This window comes from Gekko japonicus, unplaced genomic scaffold, assembly GCF_001447785.1.
Source record: "Gekko japonicus isolate JY-2015 unplaced genomic scaffold, Gekko_japonicus_V1.1 scaffold681, whole genome shotgun sequence".
NCBI lineage: Eukaryota > Metazoa > Chordata > Lepidosauria > Squamata > Gekkonidae > Gekko > Gekko japonicus.
This window is the reverse complement of record NW_015165254.1, coordinates 639,504-666,250: the sequence shown is the minus strand read 5'-3', so window position 1 is coordinate 666,250 and position 26,747 is coordinate 639,504. Positions and strand designations below refer to the sequence as shown.

General features: G+C 44.3%; 1 protein-coding gene across 1 annotated transcript in view; it reads right to left on the bottom strand.

Annotated features, from left to right (window-relative positions):
- The window catches only part of THADA (thyroid adenoma associated), a 204,203-nt gene that overhangs the window by 18,892 nt on the left and 158,564 nt on the right, over positions 1–26,747 (bottom strand). The window contains exons 33-35 of the mRNA XM_015410158.1: positions 24,550–24,622; positions 23,642–23,786; positions 22,931–23,062 (exon numbers count right to left, since the gene is read on the bottom strand). Of these exons, the coding sequence (XP_015265644.1) occupies positions 22,931–23,062; positions 23,642–23,786; positions 24,550–24,622 (350 nt within the window). The remainder of the gene's footprint in view (positions 1–22,930; positions 23,063–23,641; positions 23,787–24,549; positions 24,623–26,747) is intronic.

The following is a 26,747-nucleotide window of genomic DNA, read 5'->3' as shown; positions in this document are numbered from 1 at the left end:
GGATCCCAGATCACCGCAGACTGTGACTGCAGTCATGAAATTAAAAGACGCCTGCTCCTTGGGAGGAAAGCGATGGCGAACCTAAACAGCATGATAAAAAGTAGAGACATCACCCTGCCAACAAAAGTCCGCATGGTCCAAGCAATGGTATTCCCAGTAGTCATGTATGGCTGCGAGAGTTGGACTATAAGGAAGGCCGAGCGCCGAAGAATAGATTCTTTTGAACTATGGTGCTGGAGAAGACTCTTGAAAGTCCCTTGGACTGCAAGAACAACAAATCAGTCAATCCTCTAAGAAATCAACCCTGATTGTTCCCTGGAAGGCCAGATAATGAAACTGAAGCTCCAATACTTTGGCCACCAAATGAGAAGGGAGCACTCACTAGAGAAGACCCTGATGCTGGGAAAGATTGAAGGTCAAAGAAGACGGGGATGGCAAAGGATGAGATGGTTAGACAGTGTCATCGATGCAACGAACATGAAATTGAGCAAACTTCAGAGGACGGCGGAAGACCGCAAGGTCTGGCGGGAGCTGATCCATGGGGTCGCAAAGAGTCGGACTCGACTGTGCGACTGAACAACAACAAATAATGTAACACTTCCGTGATAATTACTAAAGAATATTAAAATCACATTTATTTATCCACCGTTTAAAAGTACCTCTCAAAGTACATACAATATCAAAATATCTTATAGTTTCAGTATCAATATAATGCATTCAGCTTGTAGCATAAACCATCAATTTCAATTTGTTGCTTGAAAGCATATCAAACAGCAATAGGGTTACATTTTATTCTCACCACCATGCTGAATAGATGTTGTAACTTAAGTTTTTAAGCATCTGCTGCTGTATACCTCTAAAAAGCCTAATGGATCATCTAGAGAGTGGGAATGGGGGAGAGTTGGTCAATCTGCTGCCTACCAAGAGCAGAGTTGCTGAACGTTAAGTCTCAGCTCCATAGCAACAATTTCATTGCTGTATTATGAATGAGATATGCCTGGTCATGCCCAGGAACCAAATATGTTTAGGAGTTGAGACAGAGTATGAAGTCTTAGGCTCAATTCAAAATCAATCTGCAAAACCTGGGGTTTTGAATCTAATACCAGAATTTTCCAGCCGTTCTAATTATCTAGATACCGTGCTGAAGTGTTTGTCTGACAAAACCCAAAGGAATCCTTCAAAATAATGTTGAATTTTTTTCCAGATACAATTTTATGGGGAAAGGACATTGGTGAAATACATTTAAGAATTAATCATTCTTGCCCATTCTTATAGCATGGTTTCAAAACATTTCCAAGTATAACAATAGGGCCTGGCTATTGAAAAATTTCCATAGCATAAAATGAGTCTCTATCAACTGTAGATAGTAGGAATTCCACATAGGGTTGCCAGGTCTGGGTTGGAAAATACCTGGAGACTTTGGGGGTGGATCCAGGAGAGGGCAGGGTTTGGGGAGGGGAGGGGCCTCAGCATGGTACAATGCCATTGAGTCCACCCTTCAAAGCAGCCATTTTCTCCAGGGGACCTGATCTCTGTCAGCTGGAGATCAGTTGTAAAAGCGGGAGATCTCCAGGTCCCACCTGGAGGCTGGCAACCCTAATTCCACAGAAAACATGCTTAGGACATTTTACCACTTGCCCTTTTTTATAACCTTACATAAAACCTGATTAGTCAGCAGAAAAATCAATATTTCTTACTTGTTTGACTAGCTGTTATAACACCGTTTAAAAACCAAAAAAGAAAACTGGAAAATATATGAGCCAAGAATTCAGTTACCAGTTGGCTTCATTTTGCTTGGCACCATATTCTGTACAGCCAAAATGCTAGTTGAAACTTCACATATGTACTTCAATGCCATTCCCATTTTCACTAATGCATACCAACAACCATAAAAGAACACACACAGATATTGTGTATTGCTTTTTCTTCCCCTCTCCCAAAAATTAGATAGTTTTTAACTTCATAAACCACAAGAGCTGGACAGTATCCAGTGGGTTACACAGTCCTACTCATCTACCTCATGGGCATAACGTTTTTAAATTTTATTTATTTATTATTTACATTTATATCCCGCCCATCCCATGGGTGGGCTCAGGGCGGGTAACATCATTGAAATAAATACAATTTCAGTTTAAAACATTAAACATTAAAATACAATAAAACATTATAACAATTAAAACAATGGCTACAGCTTGGAAGAGCATACGTTGGCTATAAAATTTTGGCCTGATGGTACAATGAGTTAAAGGCCAGTTGTTGTTGGTCAGTAGACAGGTGACAGATGGGTGACAGCAACCTCAGGGAAGCCATAGATGGGCACCCGCTGCCTCAACCAAAGGCCTGGCGGAACAGCTGCGTCTTGGAGGCCCTGCAGAATTGAAGAAGATCTTGCAGGGCCCTGGTCTCAATGGGGAGCATGTTCCACCAGGCGGGGGCCAGGATAGAGAAAGCCCTGGCCCTGGTTGAGGCAAGATGGGCATCCTTCAGGCCAGGGACCATCAGGAGGTGTTGATCTTTTGAGCGTAATGCTCTTCGAGGTGTATATGGGATGGGAATATTTTAATATTAGGTCAAAATAAAATGGTGCAGCACACATCCAGGGCAAACAAGTCCTCTATCTGGTAGACAGTAGTAATATTTACTCTAATCACACTGATTCCCGCAGATTGATTCAATGGTGCTTACTCCCAGGAAAGTGTTCTTAGGGTTGCAGTGTCAGTGTTGTTTGGATCACTGGTTTATATATATATATGTGTGTGTGTGTGTGTGTGGTCTGTTTTAAGTCACCTTGTGTCCCCCATGGGGACTAAAGCAGGGTACAGCTACTTAAACAAACTATGTGGTAGAAGGATGCAATTAAAATGGAGTTTGCAGGGGGAATTCAAAATGGGTTTGCAGGGGGGGGAACTCAGTAGAATCTTGATCATGCTGGTGTGATATCTCATATCCTTTGGTGAGAATTCCTATAGGATTGTCTGGAATTAATGAAGTAACAGCACATTAGATCAGGGCTGGGAATAGGAAAATTAAAAGGTTCACCTGTACAGACTAATCTAAACAATGCTAACCACCCTTATGTTAGCTTATGTTTTAAACTAACAGTGGAGGTATGTGATACACCAATCAGCCAACTTCTATTCCTTTCATCAATCGACTTCTATTTCTTTTTTTCTTTTTAAAAAGCTATTAGAAGTAGTGTACGTATTTTCTCATATATTTTGTATTACTGTTGTAAATTGAAATAACAACAAACTGTGCCTAAACCTCAGTGAGTTCAGAAATTAAAATTTAATTAAAATCAGTTAAGTTTTATTGGGCCTTAATTTAAGCTCTCAGCCTTCTGAAGCTTTAGATTCAAAGTTATTACAGCTTCAATTCAAAACAGCCGGGAGTGAAAACTTACTAAAATGTCAGAGTAGTGCTACTAATGCAAGGAAATGAATCAAATGGATGAGCTCATCTTAATTTACTCCACTGATAAATTCTTTCATTGCCATGAAGGGTACCATTTTGTAGATGGCAAAGCAGTCTTTACTGATAACCTGATATACTAATGACAACAACCTGAAATGTGGCTTGATGGCGAATTGATTTGTGGAAACATTAAAGACAGGTTGGAATACTTATGGAATGTGGCCGTCAGTGATTAATAGAATGCAACTTCTTTGTGTTTGCAGTAATGTCATAAGAAGAGAACATAAGAAGAGCCCTGCTGAATCAGACCAATGGGCTATCTAGGTCCAGCATCCTGTCTCATACAGTGGCTAAACAGTTTCCCTGGACAGCAAAAAACAGGGCAGAGAGGCCAAGTCCTTCCCCTGATGTTGCCTCCTGGCTCTGGGATTCAGGGGATTAGTGCCACTGAATGTGGAGGTTCCCCTCAGTCACCATGGCTAGATAAGAACATAAGAGCCCTGCTGGATCAAGGAGAAAGCACAGCAGCAAAATGAAATAAGTTAATGCATAAATGATAAATATTGCTAATAAAAGATGACCATTATATCTATCAGCAACAAGTATATAATAGACTTGTCTGAAAAAGTTCCTTACAGTGTGAAAGCAAGTACAACAAGATGCTATATATACTTAGGCTCTATGACTCCTCCGACAATACCTCCAAGCTGCTCTAGATGGAATCATACAGCTTTGGAAAAGCAAAGATTCAAGTTTAGCTTACAGATGAGATTACGATGAGAGAAATCATTTCTCTATATAGATCAGGCCTTGACATATTTTCTTTGGCTCTAGAAGCCAGCCCAAAAATTTAAGAGTCAGACTCATTTTTCAGAATTATGCATATCAATGACCATACTTTCTAATTATTGCTGCCACAAAACCTAATCCTAACCTCTTCACAGTTTCTCGTAATTTAATTTAAACTATGACAAAAGTATTGTATATTAATTAATATAGGGACAGCCCTAGCTGTCATTGCTACAACAAAAAGCTAACCCTTAACCCTAGTCCTACCTCCCCTATTTCTGATCGTTCTACTATAGCTTTAAAAACTCCATTTAATTGAATATTGGAGCCAGTATAGAAAGCAAGCAATTAAGAAACGAATTCTTCTACCACCTCTGGTTGGTGCAAAGTTAACAGATGAGCAAGCAATGAAAAGAACTGCACGGGTGCACGCACATGTATATTTACACCATACAACAAAGAAGATATGATGTGAAATGACAATAAGCTTTGTACTTCTCACTGAGGTGCTACAATAAAATCATTGCTAAATATACTAGCTGCCACGGTGAAATTTCTAGACACTATGGCAACCAGGAGCCTGGAATTTATCAAGCCAAGGTGTATAGATAATAATGCCTGATGATCACATGCACATATGCCATTTGCAGTGTGTATGAACTGTGAAAATCTACTGCCATTCAGGACTTTCTGTTGCTTGTACTCACTGCAATGTAGGCAGGCCTCTGTCACAGAATTTGCCATGTAGAAGTTACTTCCTTATGGAAACACCCCCCCCCCCCAGCACTGAGTAGTGAGGGGATCATTAGTCTCTTTCTCAAAATTACCTTGTCAAAGCATTGTTACAAAATCTACTGCTGGGGTGTAATTTTGTATGCATAACTCAATTGTAGAACTAATACTTCTACCAAGCTTGATTACACACTTGCTAAAACAACAATAAGCTATTCAATCCTGAACTGAAAAATAAAGATTTCTCTTTTTGACAGAACAGCAGCACATGATTGATAGGTTGCATGAACTTTCCTTAAGAATGTTTCAGTTGAAATATGAGCCTGTTCTACTCTGGAGGCTGATATGTGTCAAGATTGCTACCAGTATGGTGGGCTTATTTCAGTTTTTGTTTTTCTAATTAGCTACTTACTAGTTTAACTGCAGAGAGTTTACTGAGGTAACATATCAAGGCACGCAGTCTTGCCAAATTTACAGAGACTACAAAAAATATAATCTTATGGCACACCTTAAATTAGACTTTTCCCATGATTTATCCCCACAGACGTTTTGCCTATTTATGTTCAAGAATACATACGTCTGTGGTCAGCAACCAGCCTGAAGGTACATGACACATCAACTTAGCTGAAACGAAGCAGGAATGGGTCTGGTCAGTGCCTGGAAGGGACCCTTCCTGGGAACCCCATGTAAGCTGCTCTGAGGAGTTCCAGCATGGAATAAAGTGTAATATAAATTTAATAAATAAATACATTTTACTTTGTGAGCTACTAGCATTAAAGGTGTGAGCAAGCCTACTTATTTTCTTTAAAATTATTTAAAAAGTACATGAGCAAGCCCACATTTGGCAAAAAATGTTTCTGGTAGAGGACTGGTCTGATGTTCCTATTTAAGCAATGCCCTTTCCGACCTGCTGTTACCAAGCAATTGTAATACTGGGAGATCTCCAGGCTCCACCTGGAGGCTGGCAACCCTAGCAGGAGCACAGCATCTACTTTGTAGGCAAAGGGTTTCTTATCTCACTACATATGCTAATCTCATTTAGTCCTCTCATCTGTATTCTCACCAAGAAGGGCCATGCATCACTTTATTTTACTGTATTTCTTCTTTGGAATAGTGATTCCTGAGTTGATTTTGAGAGGAGACCAGTGTATGGTGCATTACAGTAGTCTAGTCTTGATGTTGGTGCCCCTGCCAGGTCAGAAAAAGGTTCAAAATCAGAATGCTTTTCTTCCTGGACTTCTCATGCTTCCCTCCCCAGCTTTCTAACCAACATGGACCAGTTTTTAAAAACAGCTTGCATAGTGGGGAAAATTCCTTTTGCACCTGGGTTACAGATGGCCATCTGACAGCAATGTGGATTCTGTGAACATAGGCAGATCATGAGATGGAGGGCAGGAAGGGTTGCCTCAGTGCTTAGTTCTTGTGGCCCTTTCTTACACACCCAGGGAAATGCTGATTGCCACTTTGGGGTCAGGAAGCAAGTTTTCTCTAGGCCAGTTTGCCCAGGGATCCTGAAGATCTTTTTTCATCTTCTGGGTGTGGAACAGCAGTCACTGTGGGTGTGGAGGGGGAGGTATCTGTGAACTTCTTGCCTTGTGGAGGGGCTCTGGAGGCCCCTCCAACTCTATGATTCTACGATACACTTCTACAGCCCCACGACATTGCTCTGCCTTCACCATCAGAACTGAGGCCTTTGCAATGGAAAAAGAAAAGCACATAATAAGCTCTTGTGGTTTGCGAAGCTAGAGCACTGAAGAGGGTCCTTCCCGGAGCACCTCAAAACTGCCTCATCCACCAGAAACCAAAACGTTTTCGACCTGCTGCTGTGGAAGAGAACTAATTTTCTCCAAGTGACTCAGGGCAGTTGCAATTCCTTAAGTCTGTCCATCCCCCCCCCCCGACTTTCTCTTCCACGACTTTCTCTACCCAGGTTGCCAAGGGCTGCTTGGCGAGGGAAAGCAACACCCCTGCCTGGGTCTCTAGGGGAGGTTCCCTCAAAGACCAAACCTGGGGGGTTTCGCAAGCTGGAAGGGACCTGCTGGTTGTAGACCCCAAATGCACCACTTGAAACTCTGCTGGGGCGGGGGCCTTCAAACAAAGGGCTTGCCGGAAAGCCGCATGACTCAGCCTGCCGTGGACCTGAGTGCATCCAGCTCCTCTCTGTTGAAGAAGGGGGCGCAAGGACTGGCTTGCGGGAGCATGCAAGGAAGCAAGCAACAGGCACTCCCAAGCCAAGACAGGGCCAGGGGTACAGAGCCTCATTTCTGGGCAACAGGGATGAGCCAACAGCCCTGGTGCAAGTTGTGTCCATGGGCACTATCACCAGGGTCCCATGCTTACTTGCTCTGTCTTGACTCTCCACCTACGCTGGCCCACCCGGAGCTTCCCATTGCCCAGTAAACCCATCCTTTGCATGGGGCCAAGGCTCCTCCTCCACTGCCTTTCCTCCTCTGGATTTACTCCCGAGAAGCCGTGTCTCCCTCCGATGGAAAAGGCTGGCAGGCACACCATACTTCACCATCAGAACTGAGGCCTTTGCAATGGAAAAAGAAAAGCACATAATAAGCTCTTGTGGTTTGCGAAGCTAGAGCACTGAAGAGGGTCCTTCCCGGAGCACCTCAAAACTGCCTCATCCACCAGAAACCAAAACGTTTTCGACCTGCTGCTGTGGAAGAGAACTAATTTTCTCCAAGTGACTCAGGGCAGTTGCAATTCCTTAAGTCTGTCCATCCCCCCCCCCCGACTTTCTCTTCCACGACTTTCTCTACCCAGGTTGCCAAGGGCTGCTTGGCGAGGGAAAGCAACACCCCTGCCTGGGTCTCTAGGGGAGGTTCCCTCAAAGACCAAACCTGGGGGGTTTCGCAAGCTGGAAGGGACCTGCTGGTTGTAGACCCCAAATGCACCACTTGAAACTCTGCTGGGGCGGGGGCCTTCAAACAAAGGGCTTGCCGGAAAGCCGCATGACTCAGCCTGCCGTGGACCTGAGTGCATCCAGCTCCACTCCCAAGCCAAGACAGGGCCAGGGGCACTGCACCTTGCCCAGAAATGAGGTACAGAGCCCAAGATCAGGGGCCAACAGGGATGAGCCAACAGCCCTGGTGCAAGTTGTGTCCATGGGCACTATCACCAGGGTCCCATGCTTACTTGCTCTGTCTTGACTCTCCACCTACGCTGGCCCACCCGGAGCTTCCCATTGCCCAGTAAACCCATCCTTTGCATGGGGCCAAGGCTCCTCCTCCACTGCCTTCCCTCCTCTGGGCTTACTCCCGAGAAGCCGTGTCTCCCTCCGATGGAAAAGGCTGACAGGCACACCATACGACATGCGCCTTCAGCTCTGCCTGGGTGGTGGTTTAATTTTGTCACCCTGTACTCAGCCAAAAAGCTGTGTACTAAGGGCTAAAAAAAAGAGTGCGCCAGTGCACTCTAGCAGGAATATTGCTTACCATGAAGAAGAACTGGGGGCAATACTTCCACCATGCTCACTGCCCCTCATCAGCCCATATTTATTTCAAATGGGCTGATAAGCTAGAAAGAAAAACTGGAAGAAATCATTATGTACTTATGGAATGTGACCACCAGTCTTTAACAATATAGAGACTTGTGTGGCTGCTGAGCAACCAAACACAATTTTCTTCTACTTTCCCCTTTTATGTAGCTTAGATCTTTAACTCCTACTTAGCACTGTAATCCACTACACACACAGGGCTGTTTTCTTACTGTTCACAGGATGTGGTAAACCTCTCTTTTCTAAATATGTATGATTATTATGTCTTGGTCTTTCTGTAGTTAGAGAACTGTTTGTTTACCATCAACATAGTATTACTTTCAATTCATACTTGTTCTGATGTCATGAAGTTTTTATACGGTAATAAAAGCATACCACCCCCCAATTTCCAGAAGAAGAAAAGGATTTCTCTGATAAAGGTACAGTCTTCTTAAACTCCCTATCAAAAAAGTCATTAGAAGATTTCAATGCACTGAAATATCTGACAGGGTTCTAATCTACAAAATATCAACAGAATGCTGCTAAAATATGAATGTATGAATGGAAAATAGAAATTTGTGTTGGAACACATTACCCTGCAGAAAACTGGTCACCCTGTGACATCACACAAACTTCAGACCAGAGACAAAATACACTGAATGAATGAATCAAAGGATTCCTTGGCAATTTCAGCACTAGAATAGAGCTTCCCACCAGGTGGCACCATGAAGCTAACTGTCCTACATGCCAAATAATATGCAAAAATAAACTAATGTCCATATATTTTCTATATATGTCCTACAGATGCTGAGCTAGAGCCTTACCACACTTTACCTACTGGTGGAGTAACAATTACAGTGCAACATACAGAGAGAAACAGATAGTTGGAGATCAAAAAATAACATAAGAAAATGGATGTTTCTGTAAAAGTATGTCCCTATCACTGTCCTGGAGTGTGCACATTAACACAAATAACTTGAAGTGTTGTTATGAGTAGAGCCAGTCATGTGATTTCTATAAATATATGATAAACCACTTTTATTTTTAAAAGCCTTGTTCCTAACAGTCATGAGAAATCAAAGTATGTAACGTCTAAAAATATATAATATATAAGCAGGGGACCCACAAAGCCAGGCAGGGAGCATCTCATTCTCCCCTTCCTCACTATTTCCTGAAAGCCTCCATAGTCTCCCCCTTTTCTTGCTTTCTTCTGTCCTTCCCACCCACCAGCCAACCTACCTTTATCTTCCCCCATCTTCAATTTTCCTTCCACCATGCAGCCTCTCCCTGGAAAATCTATGGCCCAGTTGCGTGGTGCTGGCTACTGGGCTGGGTCCAGTCATGCAGCAGGGAACCTGCAAGTGGACACCTAAGTGTCCCTTGCATCCCCCTCTCCATGCTATTTTTTTTCCCTCCTCCTGGCAACCCCCATATCCTCACTCTTCTCTGCTTCTCTCTTAGGTAAAGGTAAAGGTTTTCCTTGCTTGAAAGCCAGTCAAATCCGACTCTAGGGATGCAGTGCTCATCGTTTCCAAGCTGAAGAGCCAGTGCTGTCCAAAGACATTTCCGTGGTTATGTGGCCGGCATGACTAGATGCCAAGGCGCACAGGACGCTGTTACTTTCCCACCAAAGTGGTGCCTATTTATCTACTTGCAATTTCTTGCTTTCGAACTGCTAGGTTGGCAGGAGCTGAGACCAGAGATGGGAACTCACTCCATCATGCGGCACTTGGGTCTCGAACTGCTGAACTACCGACCTTCCAGTCTGCAGTTCAGTGTCTTAACCACTAATCTTCCTTTTAATGTGTTTCCATGTCTTTAGCTATATTTACTGAACTCCTCCTAGAGACTCTCTGAAGCCTGATAGTCTTCCACAAGGGTGTGGAGACTTTCACATTTGGGTTAACCCATCAGTAGGAATTGCACAGGCTGTAGGATAATTTTAATTTTATGTGATACATTGCTTCTGGTTTTGTTAATGTAAGTCAGGGATATCTTTGGGCTAGAACGCACCAGAACGGTGTTCCGGCTGGCTTCCGAGCCTAGCCCCGCCCCCATCTCCCAGCAGTCGGGCCAGGACTGGGAGCGGGAAGCAGCACGTGTTGCCTGTACTTGCTGCTGCCACCACCACGAAGGCAGGGTAAGTTGGTGGGGGGATATGCCTCCACCTCAGCCCCAGGTGCTCTCCTGCCACCAGCAGCCCCAGGCGGTCCCGGGCAGCCAAGGAGGGTCTTGAGCATGGAGTGCCGAGGTTGGGGGGAGGGCAAGGAGGAGCAGGGGACGTGACAGCCCAGGACGACAACGGCCTCTCCTGGATCCAGCGCCATCCTCGTCCAGGAGGGGCCCAGCAGCTGTGGGGGGTGTGGTGTGTAGAAGCCCCACCGACCGACAGGTTTCTTTCTGGCAGGCGGGGACTGGCGCACCCCCCCTCCTTCGCAGGTGTGGAAGGGCTACCTGCAGCGGCGGCTCACCCAGCTCACCGACAGCAGCAGATGGCCTTCATTGGCATGGTAAGGCCAAGGCACTTGTGCGGCACTGAGGAAGGGGGCTCCGGGGTCTGGGTCCTCCTTGCTTGCCCCCCAAGGGCCTTGGTGCTTGCCCCCCCCAGCTCGGCTGCCGCCCGGCCTCTCCCTACAACAGGGCCAGCTGCTCTGCCTTAGGAGGCATCTCTGTCACCTCCCTCTTCTCCCCCCCCCATCCAAGCTCCCTGGGAAGCGCACCTGAGGCTCGCAGCCTCCTCAGAACTTCCACACCGACAGGGAGCAGGCAGCCTGGTGGCTCAGCAGGGATCTTCCCTGGGGCGGGAGCCAAAGTGGCTAGAGAGAGCACTGTCCGTGGGTATTCCGGCCATCGGGGATGGGGATAGGGACGCCCCCCCCAATTCTGCCTCCCCGTGTTGTTGCTGCCACTGCCTGCCCATTAGCGAGTGTTTAGTTCAGCATTTTAAATAATTGTATTTTCAAATGGCCATCCCTATTAGAACTTTACAGTTCAGAATCAGCATGCTTATGAAACCTGTGTACTCAGTAACTAGATTTGCTAGTGAGGCAACTTTGCTCTTTCTCCCCCCACCAAATATTTCTGTTCTTGTGCAAATGGTGAAAATGGAGCCAAAATGGTGACATGATCGAGGTTTATAAGATTATGCATGGGATAAAGCAGGCAGAGGAAGAGGTACTTTCTCCCTTTCTGACAATACAAGAACCGTGGTGGCTGGGAGTAGGAATCGTATCCAGTGGCAGGAACTATCTCGCTGAAAGCCACCATCACTACCACATGCCTTCTAATAGACTCGCACCGGCTCTTCTTTGAAGCACAAAAACCAATGGGTTGGGGTGGTGGTGGGATGAACTGGAAGAGAAAGAACGCGCTGCGCACACCCTAGAATGGCAAGAACCAGGGTCGGCGCAATGCCAGTCTCCAAATAATAGCCATAACGCTTTCCTGAGCCATGCATGTTCTCAGGAGCAGCTGTAAACATGCTAGGTTCCCCTCCCCCCCATAGCCAGTCAGAACACAGAGGTTATTTGCATATGAAGCCTCATTGGCCTTTGCCACGGAACACAGAGGTCGTTTGCATATGCGATTTGATTGGCTTTTGCCACTAATATTCTAAACAGTTTTGCTCTTCTGAGGTAAAATGTGTCCAAACTCCAGGTGAGGGCTGGAGATCACTCAGAATTCCAACTGCTTTCCAGATGGCAGAGATCCGTTCCCCTGGAGAAAATGGTGGGCTCTGTATCCTTATATGCTGCTGAGGGGGCCCCCTCAATGTTCCCTCTAAGCTGAGTTAGTGTGAGCTAGCTCACAGTTTTTTAGCTTCTGGCTCACACATTTTTGTCCTGGCTCAGGAAGGAGGGCTCCAGAGCAAACTAATTTATGCAGTAGCCAAATCGCACACGCACAGCTTTACTGCCAGTAGCTCACAAAGTAGAATTTTTGCTCACAAGACTCCACTGCTTAGTGGGAACATTGGCCCCTGTATGACAGCCAATGTGACGTAGCAGTCAGGTTTCAGAGCACGGGAGAGACTGCAGGTGTGTGGGGGGTGGAAAGCTGAAGAGTGAGGGGGAAATAAAGGTAGGTTGATGATTGGCTGGGAAGGAGATAGGGTTGCCAACTCTAGGTTGGAAATTCCTGGAGATCTGAGGGATGGAGCCTGGAGAGGGTGAGGTTTCAGGAGGCGTGGGACCTCGGACAGGCACAAAGCCATAGACTCCACCCTCCAAACCAACCATTCCCTTCTGGGGAACCATCATTGCCAATCTCCAGGTGAGGGCTGGAGATGAGTGTCCAAGGCTGGGGCACCTGCCCAGAGCCTCTTTCTAGAGACCGTTGTATTTCCACAACGGGCCTTTTTCCTAGTAATATATAAGTTAGAAAACAAGTTAACAGCTGCATTATTTTCTACTAGATGAAAACCTGCAACCCTTTCTGCTTTGTGGAGCTATTCTCACTTGAGCACCTGTCATTTCATGAAGGAATCTCATTTTATTTTTAATTACACTATCAAGTATCACTAAAAATACCTATATAGGTCTTCAACCCTTATTTTCATTTGTCTTCAGACTTGCTTATCTAAAGTGCCTAAGAGAGTGTTCAACACTTCAGGGTGCTTTTAACAGGGAAGCCTTGTACCAATACTGAAAAGACTACTTAGAAGAAAAAAATCCAGTTTGGCTAAGAGCTTGCATCTGCAAGTGTCTCATGCAATATTAAGGTTTATTCACTCTAGAATAAAGAGTCTGGCACTTACCACAGATTGGTTAACTTTGGGTACATTCATCCAGTATATACATATTTTAAAATGACTTGAAACTCTAACTGAACTAACTGGATCTATTTTTCATGACACTACCTATCTAATATTTAAAACTGCTAGCCTGTCAACTATGTATGTATATATGTATATGTAGACAGATTCTCTTTCTATTGGGAGGCATATACATGCTTTAAACAGCATTTTCTTCCATGTAGAAAAGCAGACTGTGGCAAATTCCAGAGGGGTAGCTTTCTTGTGGCAAAGTCTGCATTTTAATGTGGCATGAGCTCATTTGGAGAAGGAGGAGGAGACTGGATTTATATCCCGCCCTTCACTTGGCGTCTCAGAGCGACTTACAAACTCCTTTCCCTTCCCCTCCCCACAACAGACACCCGGTGAGGTAGGCGGGGCTGAGAGAGCTCTTTCAAGAACTGCCCTTTCAAGGACAGCTCTTGTCAGAACTATGGCTTGCCCAAGGTCATCCAGCAGCTGCAAGTGGAGGAGTGGGGAATCAAACCCGGTTCTACCAGAGTCTGCACACTTAATCACTACACCAAACTGGCTCATGTACATGGGTACAGAGGGGGAAAATGGAAATAGGCCAAGAAGCCATGAAATGCAAAACTCTGTGCCATTTCTATGCAAAGTCCAAATTAATGGTTATGCTGACCAGCAGTAGATTCAGGATAGGCAAAAGGAAGTATGTTTTTATATGGCAAGAATTAAAATGTGGAATTCACGCCAGAGGATACAGTGATGGCCACAGGCACAGACAGCTTTAAAAGCGGATTAGTTATTGGAGGATAGGTCTATCAGTGGCTACTAGCCATTGTGACTAAAGGGAACCTGTACATTCAGAGGGAGTGAAACTCTGAATACCGGTGCTAGGATGCAACATCAGGGGAAAGCCTATGTTGCTAGGATGCAACATCAGGGGAAAGCCTTAGCCTCTGTGCCTTGTTGCTGGACCTCCAGAGGAACTAGTTGGATACTGTATGAGAAAGGATGCTAGATTAGATGAACCATTGGTATGATTCAGCGGGGCCCTGATTATGTTCTTATGTGTTTATCTCATGTATACGTAAGCTTTGCACAAACTGCATCTCTTGTATTTCATGATATTTTGGCCCCGCTGTTTACAGTTTATTTTCCGTTCTCCCTATGTACGTTTCTGCCCCCACCAACTGAAGATCACAGTAGGCACTGGTCCATCTAAACAATCTTCAGAATTCAGAGCACGGTGACAACAATGTGGGGTATGCTAAGGTCAAGATCTTGATCTAATATATATGCGCTACTAGACTGGTCTGGCTAAAGCATGCCACTTTCTGTAGTTTCTGATAACCTGAGAAGGGATGAGGACAACTGTGTCTGACCGCCTATTAACTTCATTAATCTCAGTTTACTAATCCTTTTCACCTTTCCCTCCTGAATCCTTCTCTAGTCTTAAATATGTATCTGAGCAGAGAGTTTTCACACTTACACACCCTTCGAAGATCTAGTAAATCACTTAAATAGAAAGATAGGAGCGTCTTTGTGATGTTCCATTTTGTCCCTGGATCTCATCACTGTCACCACAGATACTGATGTCAAATCACAAGTAGCAAGTGTGATTTCCAGACTCCCAGATGTCCCTTAACATTGATTTATTTTTTAAAGTCTCAACAGGCACAACTGAACTCTGAACTCTGGATTAGATATTCCTCCTGCTTCCACAATGTTTCTACTTTTTAGTACACTGTAATATTTCATAGCCTGTCTTTCCTTGCATTTGATATTATGGTTTTAATGTACCTTCGTTCTGAGAGACAAAAACAGGACTGAAATATCACTGTTCATAGATAAACATGGCAGTAATCTGGGCCTGAATGCTATAATAACAGTACAGTTAATGATCTCCCATTTCTTCTCTTCAATTTGTCTGAAATATAAAACTAAAAGTTACTATGCAACATAAGGCCAAAGTTGGCCTCTTCACCATTTACTCCTTCTTCCAGACCTTAGGTTGTTTGATACCTTGGAAAAAACCCTTAAATACAACTATCCAGTGCTGGAATCAGTATCATTTACATATCACTTTCCTTCTAACATACACTTATCACAGAATCATTTTTTTTCTGCATTACTGAAAGCTTGTAGCAACAGTCCCCCTCCTCCCTACCCTAATGGGTTGCAGACCACTGCTTGCAAACAAGCAGAATAAATCAGGTAAAGCCACACTATCTGCTCCCTATACTTGTTGCTTCTCTGTGGTACAAACCCTGCAGCTTAAGAGAGCAGCACTCCAAACACTCATGAAAGGGTCGGATTGCCTAAACTCAGGGCCAAACTAAATGTGAATTCGTGTTGTGACTGCCATGAGAATGGCATCACCATCTTAAAGTGATTTTAAAATGCCATGAGAATCAGGCCCTTAGTGCATAGCTCTTCCCCCCCACCTTTTCAAGTGCCAAAACAGGTGAGGGGGCCTGCGCGCGCACACACACACACACAAACACAGCGCAGTGAGGCTGTTTTGGCACCTGCTCCATGCCATGGGCCATGCAAATCACTTCAAAATGGTAACAGCATCCTTGAGGTAGCCACAAGTTTGCCATCACATTTAGTTTGGCTCTCAGTGGTTCAGAACAGCCTGAAACACCTTCCCACTGGTCTGTGCTTGAAGAATGCCAGTTCCACTTTTCTTTTACTGTTCTGTATATTAAGAGTGTTATCGATGCAATGAACATAAAATTAAGCAAACTCTAGAGCACAACGGAAGACAGGAGGGCCTGGCGTGATGTGGTCCATGAAGTCACGAAGAGTCGGACTTGACTGTGCAACTGAACAACATTTTAAGAGAATAAAGTTATCTTCTGATTAAGCTTCTGTATCTCCCCCCCCATTTCTTCAGATGTATACCTAGCCTCCTCATGTTTGTGTATACAAAGGATTTAAAGATCTCCCTGGGACCAATTTTTAGGATGTATATGCGTATACCCTGACATGGCTCTCCTTTTGGACCAGCGGAGCCCTTCTTCCCTTTACAAGAGCTAAACTGGACTCACACCCTCTCTCTCTCTCCAAGCAAGAAATTAAAAGGAGACAAACCAGACATTAAAAAATCTCTGAGATATACTGAGAAACAAAAGGGGGGAGCATTTTAGTCTTCCAGTACAGTGAAACTGCTCAGCTGGAATTCATATGCAAATCTGATGTTATCGAACTGGAGCTCAATAGATATTGGCTTGGTTCCTACAAAAAGCAATTGTCCCCTGTTAGAATTTTATTACACTATTAATCTTGCTTTTCCAATTCATCATCAGTTGGGAGTGGGTCTCGCCCACTCTTATTGGCTCCTTTACTCCTTTGTCTGGATATTGTTTTCTTCATAGCAACATGACATGCCTGGCTCTTGGACTACTGGGCCTCCATTTATAATAACATCTTCCCCTCCCTTTCCCACTTGTCCTGTTTATAACCATCCATATTTGCTAACCAAAGGTAACAGTTTGTCAGATGCACAAAATGTATTTTTACCCTTATACCACAAGAAATTTTTCCATCTTGGCCACATGACTCTTAATTGCAATATCATGTTTAGCCTCTCCGTGATACAGAAAGGAACTCTTTCTTCAGGAACTAAAGTATAAAATATTTAGGTGAATACAAGGAAGTCTTGAAATGGTTATTTACTGCTGCATATGGAGGTGTGTTTTATCACACCTGAACCATGACCATCTAATGCCTAGTGATTCAGTTGAGAATGGGTATTACAGGAAATGATAAGCTTGGTTCAAGAAGTGCCTGACTCACCTCAAGAGCTGAGAGATGCTGTCCCGGTTAATCTGGCTGAGGGGTTGGAGGCCGTGGTGGGTTGGCTAAAGCAGAGCCGGTTGAGACTGAATCCTTCAAAGACGGAGGTTCTGTGGCTGGGTCGGGGAGATACTAGTGTGGGGTGCCAGCTCCCAGCCCTCAACAGCATGCCATTAAAACTGGCACCTACCGTTCGGAGCTTGGGCAAATTGATTGAGAGGGTGGTGGCAGTACAGCTTCAGGGCTTTCTGGATGACACTTCCGTATTAGATCCCTTCCAGTCCGGCTTTCGCCCAGGTCACGGGACAGAGACGGCGCTGGTCGCTCTTACTGATGACCTCCGTAGACACCTGGATCAGGGTGGTTTGGCGGCACTGCTGTTGCTAGACCTGCCGGCTGCATTCGACATGGTCGACCACCAGCTGCTCGCCCACCACCTCACCGATGTGGGGATACAGGGGCTTGCCTTACAGTGGCTTGTCTCTTTTCTCCAGGGTCGGGGACAAAGGGTGGTGCTTGGGGAACAGCAGTCTGGGAGATGCCCACTTGTGTGTGGGGTACCTCAGGGCGCAGTTCTGTCCCCGATGTTGTTTAACATCTTTATGCGCCCCCTTGCCCAGGTGGCTCAGAGGTATGGGATGGATTGCCATCAGTACACTGATGACACCCAGCTCTATCTGATGTTGGGCAGCCGGTCACACTCCAGACCGGAAGACCTGGACCAGGCGTTACAGGCCGTGGCTGGTTGGCTTCGGCTGAGCCGGCTGAAACTGAATCCGGTGAAGACAGAGGTCCTGTGCCTGAGTCGTGGCGGTTCGGTGTTCCACTCCCAGCCTTTGATGGGGTTCTTTTGGCACCAGCGTCTAGGGTTAGGAGTTTGGGGGTGCTCCTGGATCCCTCCCTGACGATGGAGGCCCAGGTAGCACCCACTGCGAAATCGGCCTTCTATAATCTTCGGCTGGTTCGGCAGTTGGTTCCCTTCCTTGACCGCTGTGACCTGGCTACAGTGATCCATGCAATGGTCACCTTGAGATTGGACTACTGTAACACTCTCTACACTGGTGGAATGAGCTCCCGGAAGAGATCAGGGCCCTGCGGGACCTTTTGCTGTTCTGCAGGACCTGTAAAACGGAGCTCTTCCACCGGGCTTTCAATTAGGAGCCGCCGCCATTAACACCACCAACTACTCCGCCTGACCATCAGGAGCATAGGACTGGCCCTAACCCGTCACTTGGCCACTATTTACATCGGAGAGTATGTGGGACACTGCAGGACTGAGACCTCGGATTCCACAGTTATGAGCACACCATCATTCCTTCTACATTTGGAACACTTTAAATTAGTATGATAGAATTTTGATTGTTTTATGTTATTTAAATGTTTTGTTGGTTTTATGTATTTAGGTACTTTGTACCGCTTTTGTGAGCCGCCCTGAGCCTGTTCACAGAATGGGTGGGGTATAAATATAATAAATAAATAAATAAATAAATCCTGGATGCCTCCCTGACAATGGGGGCCCATGTCACCAATATTGATAGGCTGGCATTTTACCAACTGCGCCAAGCCAGGCAACTGGCCCCTACCTGTCTCGCTCCAACCTAGCCACCATAATCCATGCAACTGTCACCTTCAGATTATTACTGCAACTTGTCCTATGTGGGTCTACTTTTGAGGCTGACCCAGAAACTCCAGCTGGTTCAGAATGTAGCGGCTTGGGTCCTTACGAGGACCCCATGCACAGTTCACATCTCTCCAGTGCTGCGAGAGCTGCATTGGCTTCCAGTGGAGTACCGAATCAGGTTCAAGGTGTTGGTGTTTACCTTTAAGGCCCTTAATGGCCAGGGACCCATGTATCTTCAGGTCCACCTCTCCTGGTCTACCCCCAGGAGAGCCTTACACTCTGGTGATCAACATCTGCTGGTGGTCCCCGGCCCAAGAGACATCCTGCTGTCCTCAACCGGCGCCAGGGCTTTTTCCACCCTGGCCCCAACCTGTTGGAACTCTCTGCCAAATTCCATCCAGGCCTTGTGGGATTTACTATCTTTCCACAAGGCCTGCAAGGCAGAGATGTTCCACCAGACATTTGGTTGAGGGCACAAACTGGTCAACTTGGTGCTCCCAGTTCCATCCCCCTCTGTGAGATAGTGGCACCGCTATCAGGATTTTGACTCCATCTGTTTTTTTAGTGAGTTTGATACTTGACTGTTTTATGCTGGTTTTAACTGTTTTTTTTTTTAGTGAATTTGATACTTGACTGTTTTATGCTGTTTTTAACTGTTTCCTATGTGTACTTTGATGTAAACCACCCTGACCCCAGCCATCGGGAAGGGTGGTAAAAAATCCAATATATAATAACAACAACAGTTCTGGCAGAGGTCACTGCACAGGACAGTGTTTCTGAATCATTAAAGCCAACTGAAGTGGATGAATCAACTACAGCTTAAACATCTGTGTATTATGCATCTTCCATGATGGATGTGGGGCTTAAAATGGAATCTGGGAGACTGGGCAGTGGCCAGGTCCCCCAGCCTAGCAGCAGGTCTTGCTGGTGGGAAGGCCAATCTGTTCGATACATTCTCTGACTAAGTTATAGGATGACAAACTGATATCTTGGTGACACTGTGTCCTTGCTTATGTAACAAAGGGTGCTAAATGGGGAACAGTCCACATGATGCCTCATCAAAACTCTTGTAAGCAAAGGTAGTGTGCTTTCTAAAACACAATGCCACTCCTTCAGCCCAGGTGAGGGTTATTCAAAAGACTGGAGACAAAGCAGCTGGAGTCCTGGCCATCACTGTAAGAAACTAACAAATGCCTTTGCTGGATAAGTGTCTACTCTAAAACATCTCGTTTCCAGCAATGGCCAGACATGTATTTTGGGAAGCCCAAGCAGGACAATGAAGAAGAGGTTCAACTCAATAAGGTTCAGCACTAAGATAAAAGTTAAAACTCTTTTTCCTCTACTTTCTTTTTTCATCCTAGCCTGCAAAGAACAATAGCCCCTCACTTGTTCTAAAGCTAAGCAGACACTGAAAACTGCAGGCTTTTTCTGTGGCAGGAGAAGAAAAACTGGCTTTACAGAAAGAAGTCATAGAGGAGCCTGCCCATGCTCCTACTGAATAAACTACCACCAGTAGTTTGATGGTTGAGAAATGACAAATAAGAACAACCAAGGTTTGTCTTTTTGAGTTTGCATTATTTCAGAAATAAATTTAGAATAAACAATGCTTCTTTAAAATGGCCTACATTTTACAGAGCTTTGAACCTCTAATTTAATTAACTTTCAAAGAAAGTGATAACATTTGCATTCAACACAACACTTCCCAATGGTCACCTTCACATTAAAAGGAATTTTAAAAAGTTTACGCCTCAGTGAACAAGAAAGCGATAAAATATGTCATACAGTCTGGATTTGTACTGCAAATATCATTAGTAAGATCTTAACTACCTGACAAGTTTTTGTTTGTAGAGAAACAAAATTATGATAAATCTTGGTCCTAATTAGGTAGTTTAGTTTCTATGTGGACTAGGACCCTAGCGTTTTCTACATTAGAAAAAAACACCCCAAATCAAATATTTCTACAGCAAAATTAAACTGGAAACTTCAGTATAATTGTCATACCTAAATATCATAACTCTTGAAAGAATACATGAAATGTTGCAGATAAAAAGTATAAGTCTATTTACAAACTTAGAAGGACAAGTCTTCCATGAAACTGAAAAGGGTTTAAAAGCTCAGAACAGGGTTAATGCCTTTCCATTTACAGAGGGACACTCATTTTTACACACCCATCATCAAGAGACAGATAGATGTTGTGACACTTTTAGGGACTGTTTCTGTCTCATGCAGAGAGTCTTATCTTCAGTACAAAAAGCAGCATCTCACCAAAGTAACCAGGAAAAAGCCACACAGCTGAGCCATATACACATTTTGAAAGGTCCACAAATCCTCCCCACCTGTGCCTAGGCTATGTCACTAGTGCAAGGGATAGTTCCACCCAACCCCTTCTCTATCCCTTACAGCCATGTGAAGGGTCTTTTACCATTGACTCCTACTCTTCAACGCAAGGCACATAGGCTGCTTAAATATCCTTAATCCCTTTTTATCTGCATGGTGCAAAATAATGTAATAATAATTTCTACCTCTTGCATCACTAATTGTACGTAGTCCCAGGTTAATATGCATGGAATCCCTTTTTATATGCATGGTGCAAAATAATTTAATAATAATTTCTACCTCTTGTATCACTAATTGTACGTAGTCCCAGGTTAAGTTTACCAGTAACTATGGAAAGTACTACAGGGGCTTCTTATTAGAATCTTGCACTAAACCATTCTAACCGTCAAGGATATCTCCAATGCCTCGGTCACATTTTAGCTTTAGCGCAATATAGTACTTGAACTCAGCAGGGCAATGCCCAACTTCGTGAAACAGCAGTCATTTAGGGAGATGAACTATGTTGTCACAAAAATACTGAAAACCAGGGGTCTTGTTGTAGAAAAAGAGCTGCCGGAGCTCATTAGCATAACTCATTAGCATAACTTATTTGCATATGCCACGCCCCCTGACATCACCGGAAGTGACAGAAGGCCACACCCCCTGACATCACCGGAAGTGTGTCAGAAGGCCCGGCTACTTACCCTCCTGCTTCATCCTCATTCCCAAACGGAATGAGGATCGAAGCAGAGGGCGGGGTAAAGAAGGGGGCGGGGCTTCACCACGTGACCGCCCCGCCCCCTAGAGGTTCTCTTCCGGAGCTCCGTACCTGAGAGCTCCCCCCCGACTAGAGCCCTGCTGAAAACTCAGGTGGTTGAAACCTTTGCAAGTGGTGGCAATGTGCTCACAAAGGCAGATCCCTTCCCCACTTTCTTCACCAATGAAGGAAGTAGGGAGAAAGATCTCATGGAAGCAGATGTCTAGAGAATTTTGCCTGATTATCCCTCCAGACTTCAACTTCCTATGCTTTATGGCATTTTGTTTACAAGGGCCCTCCCATGCTCTGGCCTCACCTTTTTAAGGGTGATAGGGGCCTGCTGGAGGAAGGAGAAGGTGGGAAGATCAGCCTTTGTAAGCAGGATCTAACCTTATGAAAACCTAAGACTCATACATACTTCCACCAGTAGAAGCTGGCATAAATAAATGGAATATTTTTTGTTTGGTCCAAACACTTAATAGCTATAGAACAAATTTAGAGTACCAGTGGCACCTTTATGATCTTAAAGATGCCACTGGACTCTACATTTGTTCTACTGCTTCAGACCAACATGGCTGAGCACCTGGATCTTAATAGCGATATTTTGGATGAGCTGAGAGACAGAGTTAGATACTATGAACTGCAATTGTATAGCTGCTCACAGATGTGGATCTTTCCTGTCTTCTATCTCCCCCAAAAGCCACCTTTAACCACTCCCCCCCCCCACTCTCCTAGGCAAAATGCCGTGCCGGATGGAGGGGAAATCAAGCAAAGTTGTCTCCAATCCCCTCTTCTGCTCAAAATGCTTCTTATAGCGGAAGAGGGGGGTAAGTGATTTCACTCAGTTCTTCCTCCTCTGCAGTTCCCCTCCCAATACCATTTTGTCCAGGAGCTCGCCCAGCCCTCGGTATCAGTTCTGCTGCAGTCAAAGGAGCTGCTGTGGGATAGGGAGCTGGGGAAAAGTGAATGCATCCTGTTTGTCATTTCAAAAAAGCCAGAGAAGGGGTCACAGTGTGCAGATACATGCCAACAGACCAGAAACCACTGAATTCTTTTACCATATTGTAAGAGTAATAGCTTCACAAATTGATGCTCATAGAATTATTAAACGTGTCATTGTTAATTTTACCACAGTGGTTTTTGGTCCTGTTTGTCATTGGCAGGATCCAACCCATAAACCTTACCACACTACCATTTACACTGAATCCCCCTTTTAAAATATTGATAAAGGATCACTAGTGAAGAAGAACAATTTCATACCCTTTTTTCGAAAGATGCTTTCCTGAGACAGGGACACTCTGATGACACCAGCAGCAGCATCTCTTACTACCTGCTCCTCACTCTGCAACAGCTGAGTAACACACTTCCAGAGCGACAGCGTATCAGAGAGACCTGTGTATTCATTAAAAAGAGATATTAGAACTGATTTTTTTGAAGTCTAAAACTGCATTTAAAACCCTCAGAAGACTTTCTGCGCACCTCAGATCCCTGCTAACTTCTCTCTTGATTTTCATGTCAGGGTAGAGTAATTAAAAACACACTGATAAAGGAAGGCTTACATTAAATGTCACTTAATGCTAAGGTACTTTTATCTCAAACGACAGCATATACACCGAACTCTTCTGCTTACAGATTGACTCATTCATTGGAGAGGGCAGACCCAAGCATATCAGCTAATAATAAAGCTTGAATCTTGTGCATGTAGAGAAGAGCTCTGTTACAGAACTGTGGTCCTTACCTATGTAACATATACATAAGACCTTTGGATCAATCCAATAATCAAACGTATAATTAAAAAGCACAACCGATCTAAACGTTAAGCACTTAAGCACAACCCATCTAAACGTTAAGCACTTTTATTTCGGGGTGAGAATTAAGCGTGTGTTGTATTCTCATTCTGAAATCAATTACACTGAAATGTATTTTTGCTTGCTTGTGCTCAGTAGTGCTGAGTAGCGCCTATTTACTTACCCAAGAGAAGATTCTGATTGGTCAGGAACACTGGGGCAACACTAACAAGAACATCTGCAGCAGCCAACCTGAGATCTGTCTGTTGTTCATCTTCACAACAATAAGTGACTATTTGAATCCATAATTTCATCTCTGATTTTATTTCCTATATGAAAATGTAAAGGCAGTAAGAGGGGCCAACAATATGCTGAAACTCTTTGTGTGTGTAAAACTTCAATGCTTATATAATAAAACAAACAGAATAAACAAAAATTACATTCAGCCTTCCCATCTTCCGTAGCATCAGAATTTCCTTCTGAAGGAAAAGACTATTAATATTTTAAAAAATTATACTCATAAACACAGAAACAAAAACTACAAAATGATGAATTCAAGAAAAGGTTAACAGTATCACAGTTTTCATTATTCAAATCGCTACAATATTAATATTTATTTTAATGCATATATTCTACATCACAAAGAAAACAAATGGTTGAATATTGCCTGAAATCTAGTGTTCTAACAGCCAATAGATTGAAGGAATAAAAATACATATGCTGTAATGCAGAAATCTGCACTGGACTTCTGCAAAAACTGATGCTGGAGCACTCCTGGAAAGTTTCTATAGACTTCAAGCTAGTACCTCCTGCGGACTGAAACCCTTGTCTCGGTTTCTATATAACAGAAACCTTATAGGCTCATCAAAATGAAGAGGCTGTTTAAAGATAATTTTGCAGAAAGGAACCTAAATTTCCTCTATCACAGGAAAATCTGAGGCAAACATAATATAACATACTGCCTTTAGCAATGCTAAACTAAATTCTCTTAGTTGTAGATTTTTCAGGCTGTATGGCTGTGGTCCGGAAAATCTACAACAACTAATGAACTCTGGCCGTGAAAGCCTTTGACAACATATTAAATTCTCTTACCTCCTGCCAATTTTGTACAAGATGGATGATCAACTTTGAAGCAAGCTTAAGGGATACCTTTTGAATATCAATGCTGAAAAATAAGGTTAACAGACACACAAAATTAAATGTGAAATAACATACTGATATTGGAAACAACTGGCAACCAGTTTTGCAGTAACTAAATACCTCCTTCACACTTGTTACACACATTGTGTGCTGATAGCTGAAGCCAGGATTAAATCTAGCCCAGCCCAATCTGTTACAGCTGTTCCACACAAAATATGCAATCATAATAAGAAACTGTTTAGTTAACCCATGAGAAGAAGGTAAAAAGGTAAAGGTAAAGGTTCCCTTGCTTGAAAGCCAGTCGAATCCGACTCTAGGCTTGCGGTGCTCATCTCTGTTTCAAAGCCGAAGAGCCAGCACTGTCCGAAGACATTTCCGTGGTCATGTGGCCGGCATGACTAAACACCAAGGCGCACGGAACGCTGTTACCTTCCCACTGAAGTGGTACCTATTTATCTACTTGCAATTTCTTGCTTTCAAACTGCTAGGCTGGCAGGAGCTGGAACTAGAGATGGGAGCTTACTCCGTCATGCGGCACACTCGGGTCTCGAACTGCTGAACTACCGACCTTCCACAGCCTGCAGTTCAGTGTCTTAACCACTTGAGCCACCGCAGCTCCTTTTGAGAAGGTAGTGCTATACAAATACATAATTGTATTAAGGTGCATTGAGTACTGATGATGATTGAAGAGTTTGCCAGTTGGCTGCACACCTATGCACCTGTCGATTTTTTAAGACACAGGACCCATTTCCACTAGCCTTTGCCCCTCTCCATTTTCTCCCAATCTAACAATATCCTTCATAGTGTGTGTGTAAAATATATATATTCAGATGACCTTTCAGTTCTCATGAGCTATGGGAGCTATAGCACAGGACAGGAACTATGGCTCAGTGGTACAGAACATATATTGCATGTAGAATGGAAGATTTGTTTCACTTACCGTGAAGCTTCCTTTCTCGGTGGTTCGAGAGCGGGACAGTCCGTACTATTGGGATAAGCTCCGCCCCTTCCTGCAGGGTCGGCTCCGATCTTTGATCCCTGTGAGGCGGGGCTTATCTTCCACAGCTTCCCCAGGTCATACACAAGCCCTCACCTCATCTGGGAAGGAACAGGAAGACCACTTCTCCCACAAAGAAAGACTCCACGTGAAGACTTAAACAACAGCTTTTAATAATCAATTAGAACTGTCAACCGAAAACCATTTCACAGACAGAAACTTACACAATTTTCCACTCAATGCACTGAACACGGATGACCGAGAAGGTACTCCCCCGGTCGACGTCCTGCAACCTTCCCTGCACGCCACAGACAACTATCCAACAGGGTGGGCCGGACTGTCCTGCTCCCGAACCACCAAGAAAGGAAGCTTCATGGTAAGTGAAACAAATCCTCCATTCTCCAGTGGTTCGGATAGCGGGACAGTCCGTACTATTGGGACTTTAAAAAGCTAGCCCCAAGGGGGGGAACATTGTCAGATACCTACAGAGCGTGTTGCAGAACTCTACGACCAAATGCCGCTTCTGCTGAAGCCAACTTATCTACCCTATAATGTCTTGTAAATGAGTGAACCGACCGCCAGGTGGCCGCCTTACAAATCACTTCCAAAGTCGGAAAGGATCTATAAACTGTAGATGTAGCCGCCCCCCTCAGAGAATGTGCAACATTTCCTTCTGGAGGTTCTAACCCTCTGGCCTTATACGCCAGAATGATGCAACCTTTAATCCACCTACTCAGTGTAGCCGTGGATACCTGTGCCCCCATAGAAGATTTCCTGAAAGACACAAACAAGGCTTCAGATTTCCTGCACTGCCGGGTTCTATCAATATAAAAACTAAGAGCCCATCTAACATCCAAACAATGTAGCTCTTTCTCTTTGTCGTGAATAGGATTTGGACAAAAATTTGGCAAATTTATTTCCTCTGTGATTTCCTGAAAGACACAAACAAGGCTTCAGATTTCCTGCACTGCCGGGTTCTATCAATATAAAAACTAAGAGCCTGTCTAACATCCAAACAATGCAGCTCTTTCTCTTTGTCATGAACAGGATTTGGACAAAAATTTGGCAAATTTATTTCCTCTGATCTGTGAAAAATCGAATTTATCTTAGGTAGGAACGCTGGATCCGGTCTTAACACCACCTTATCTCTATG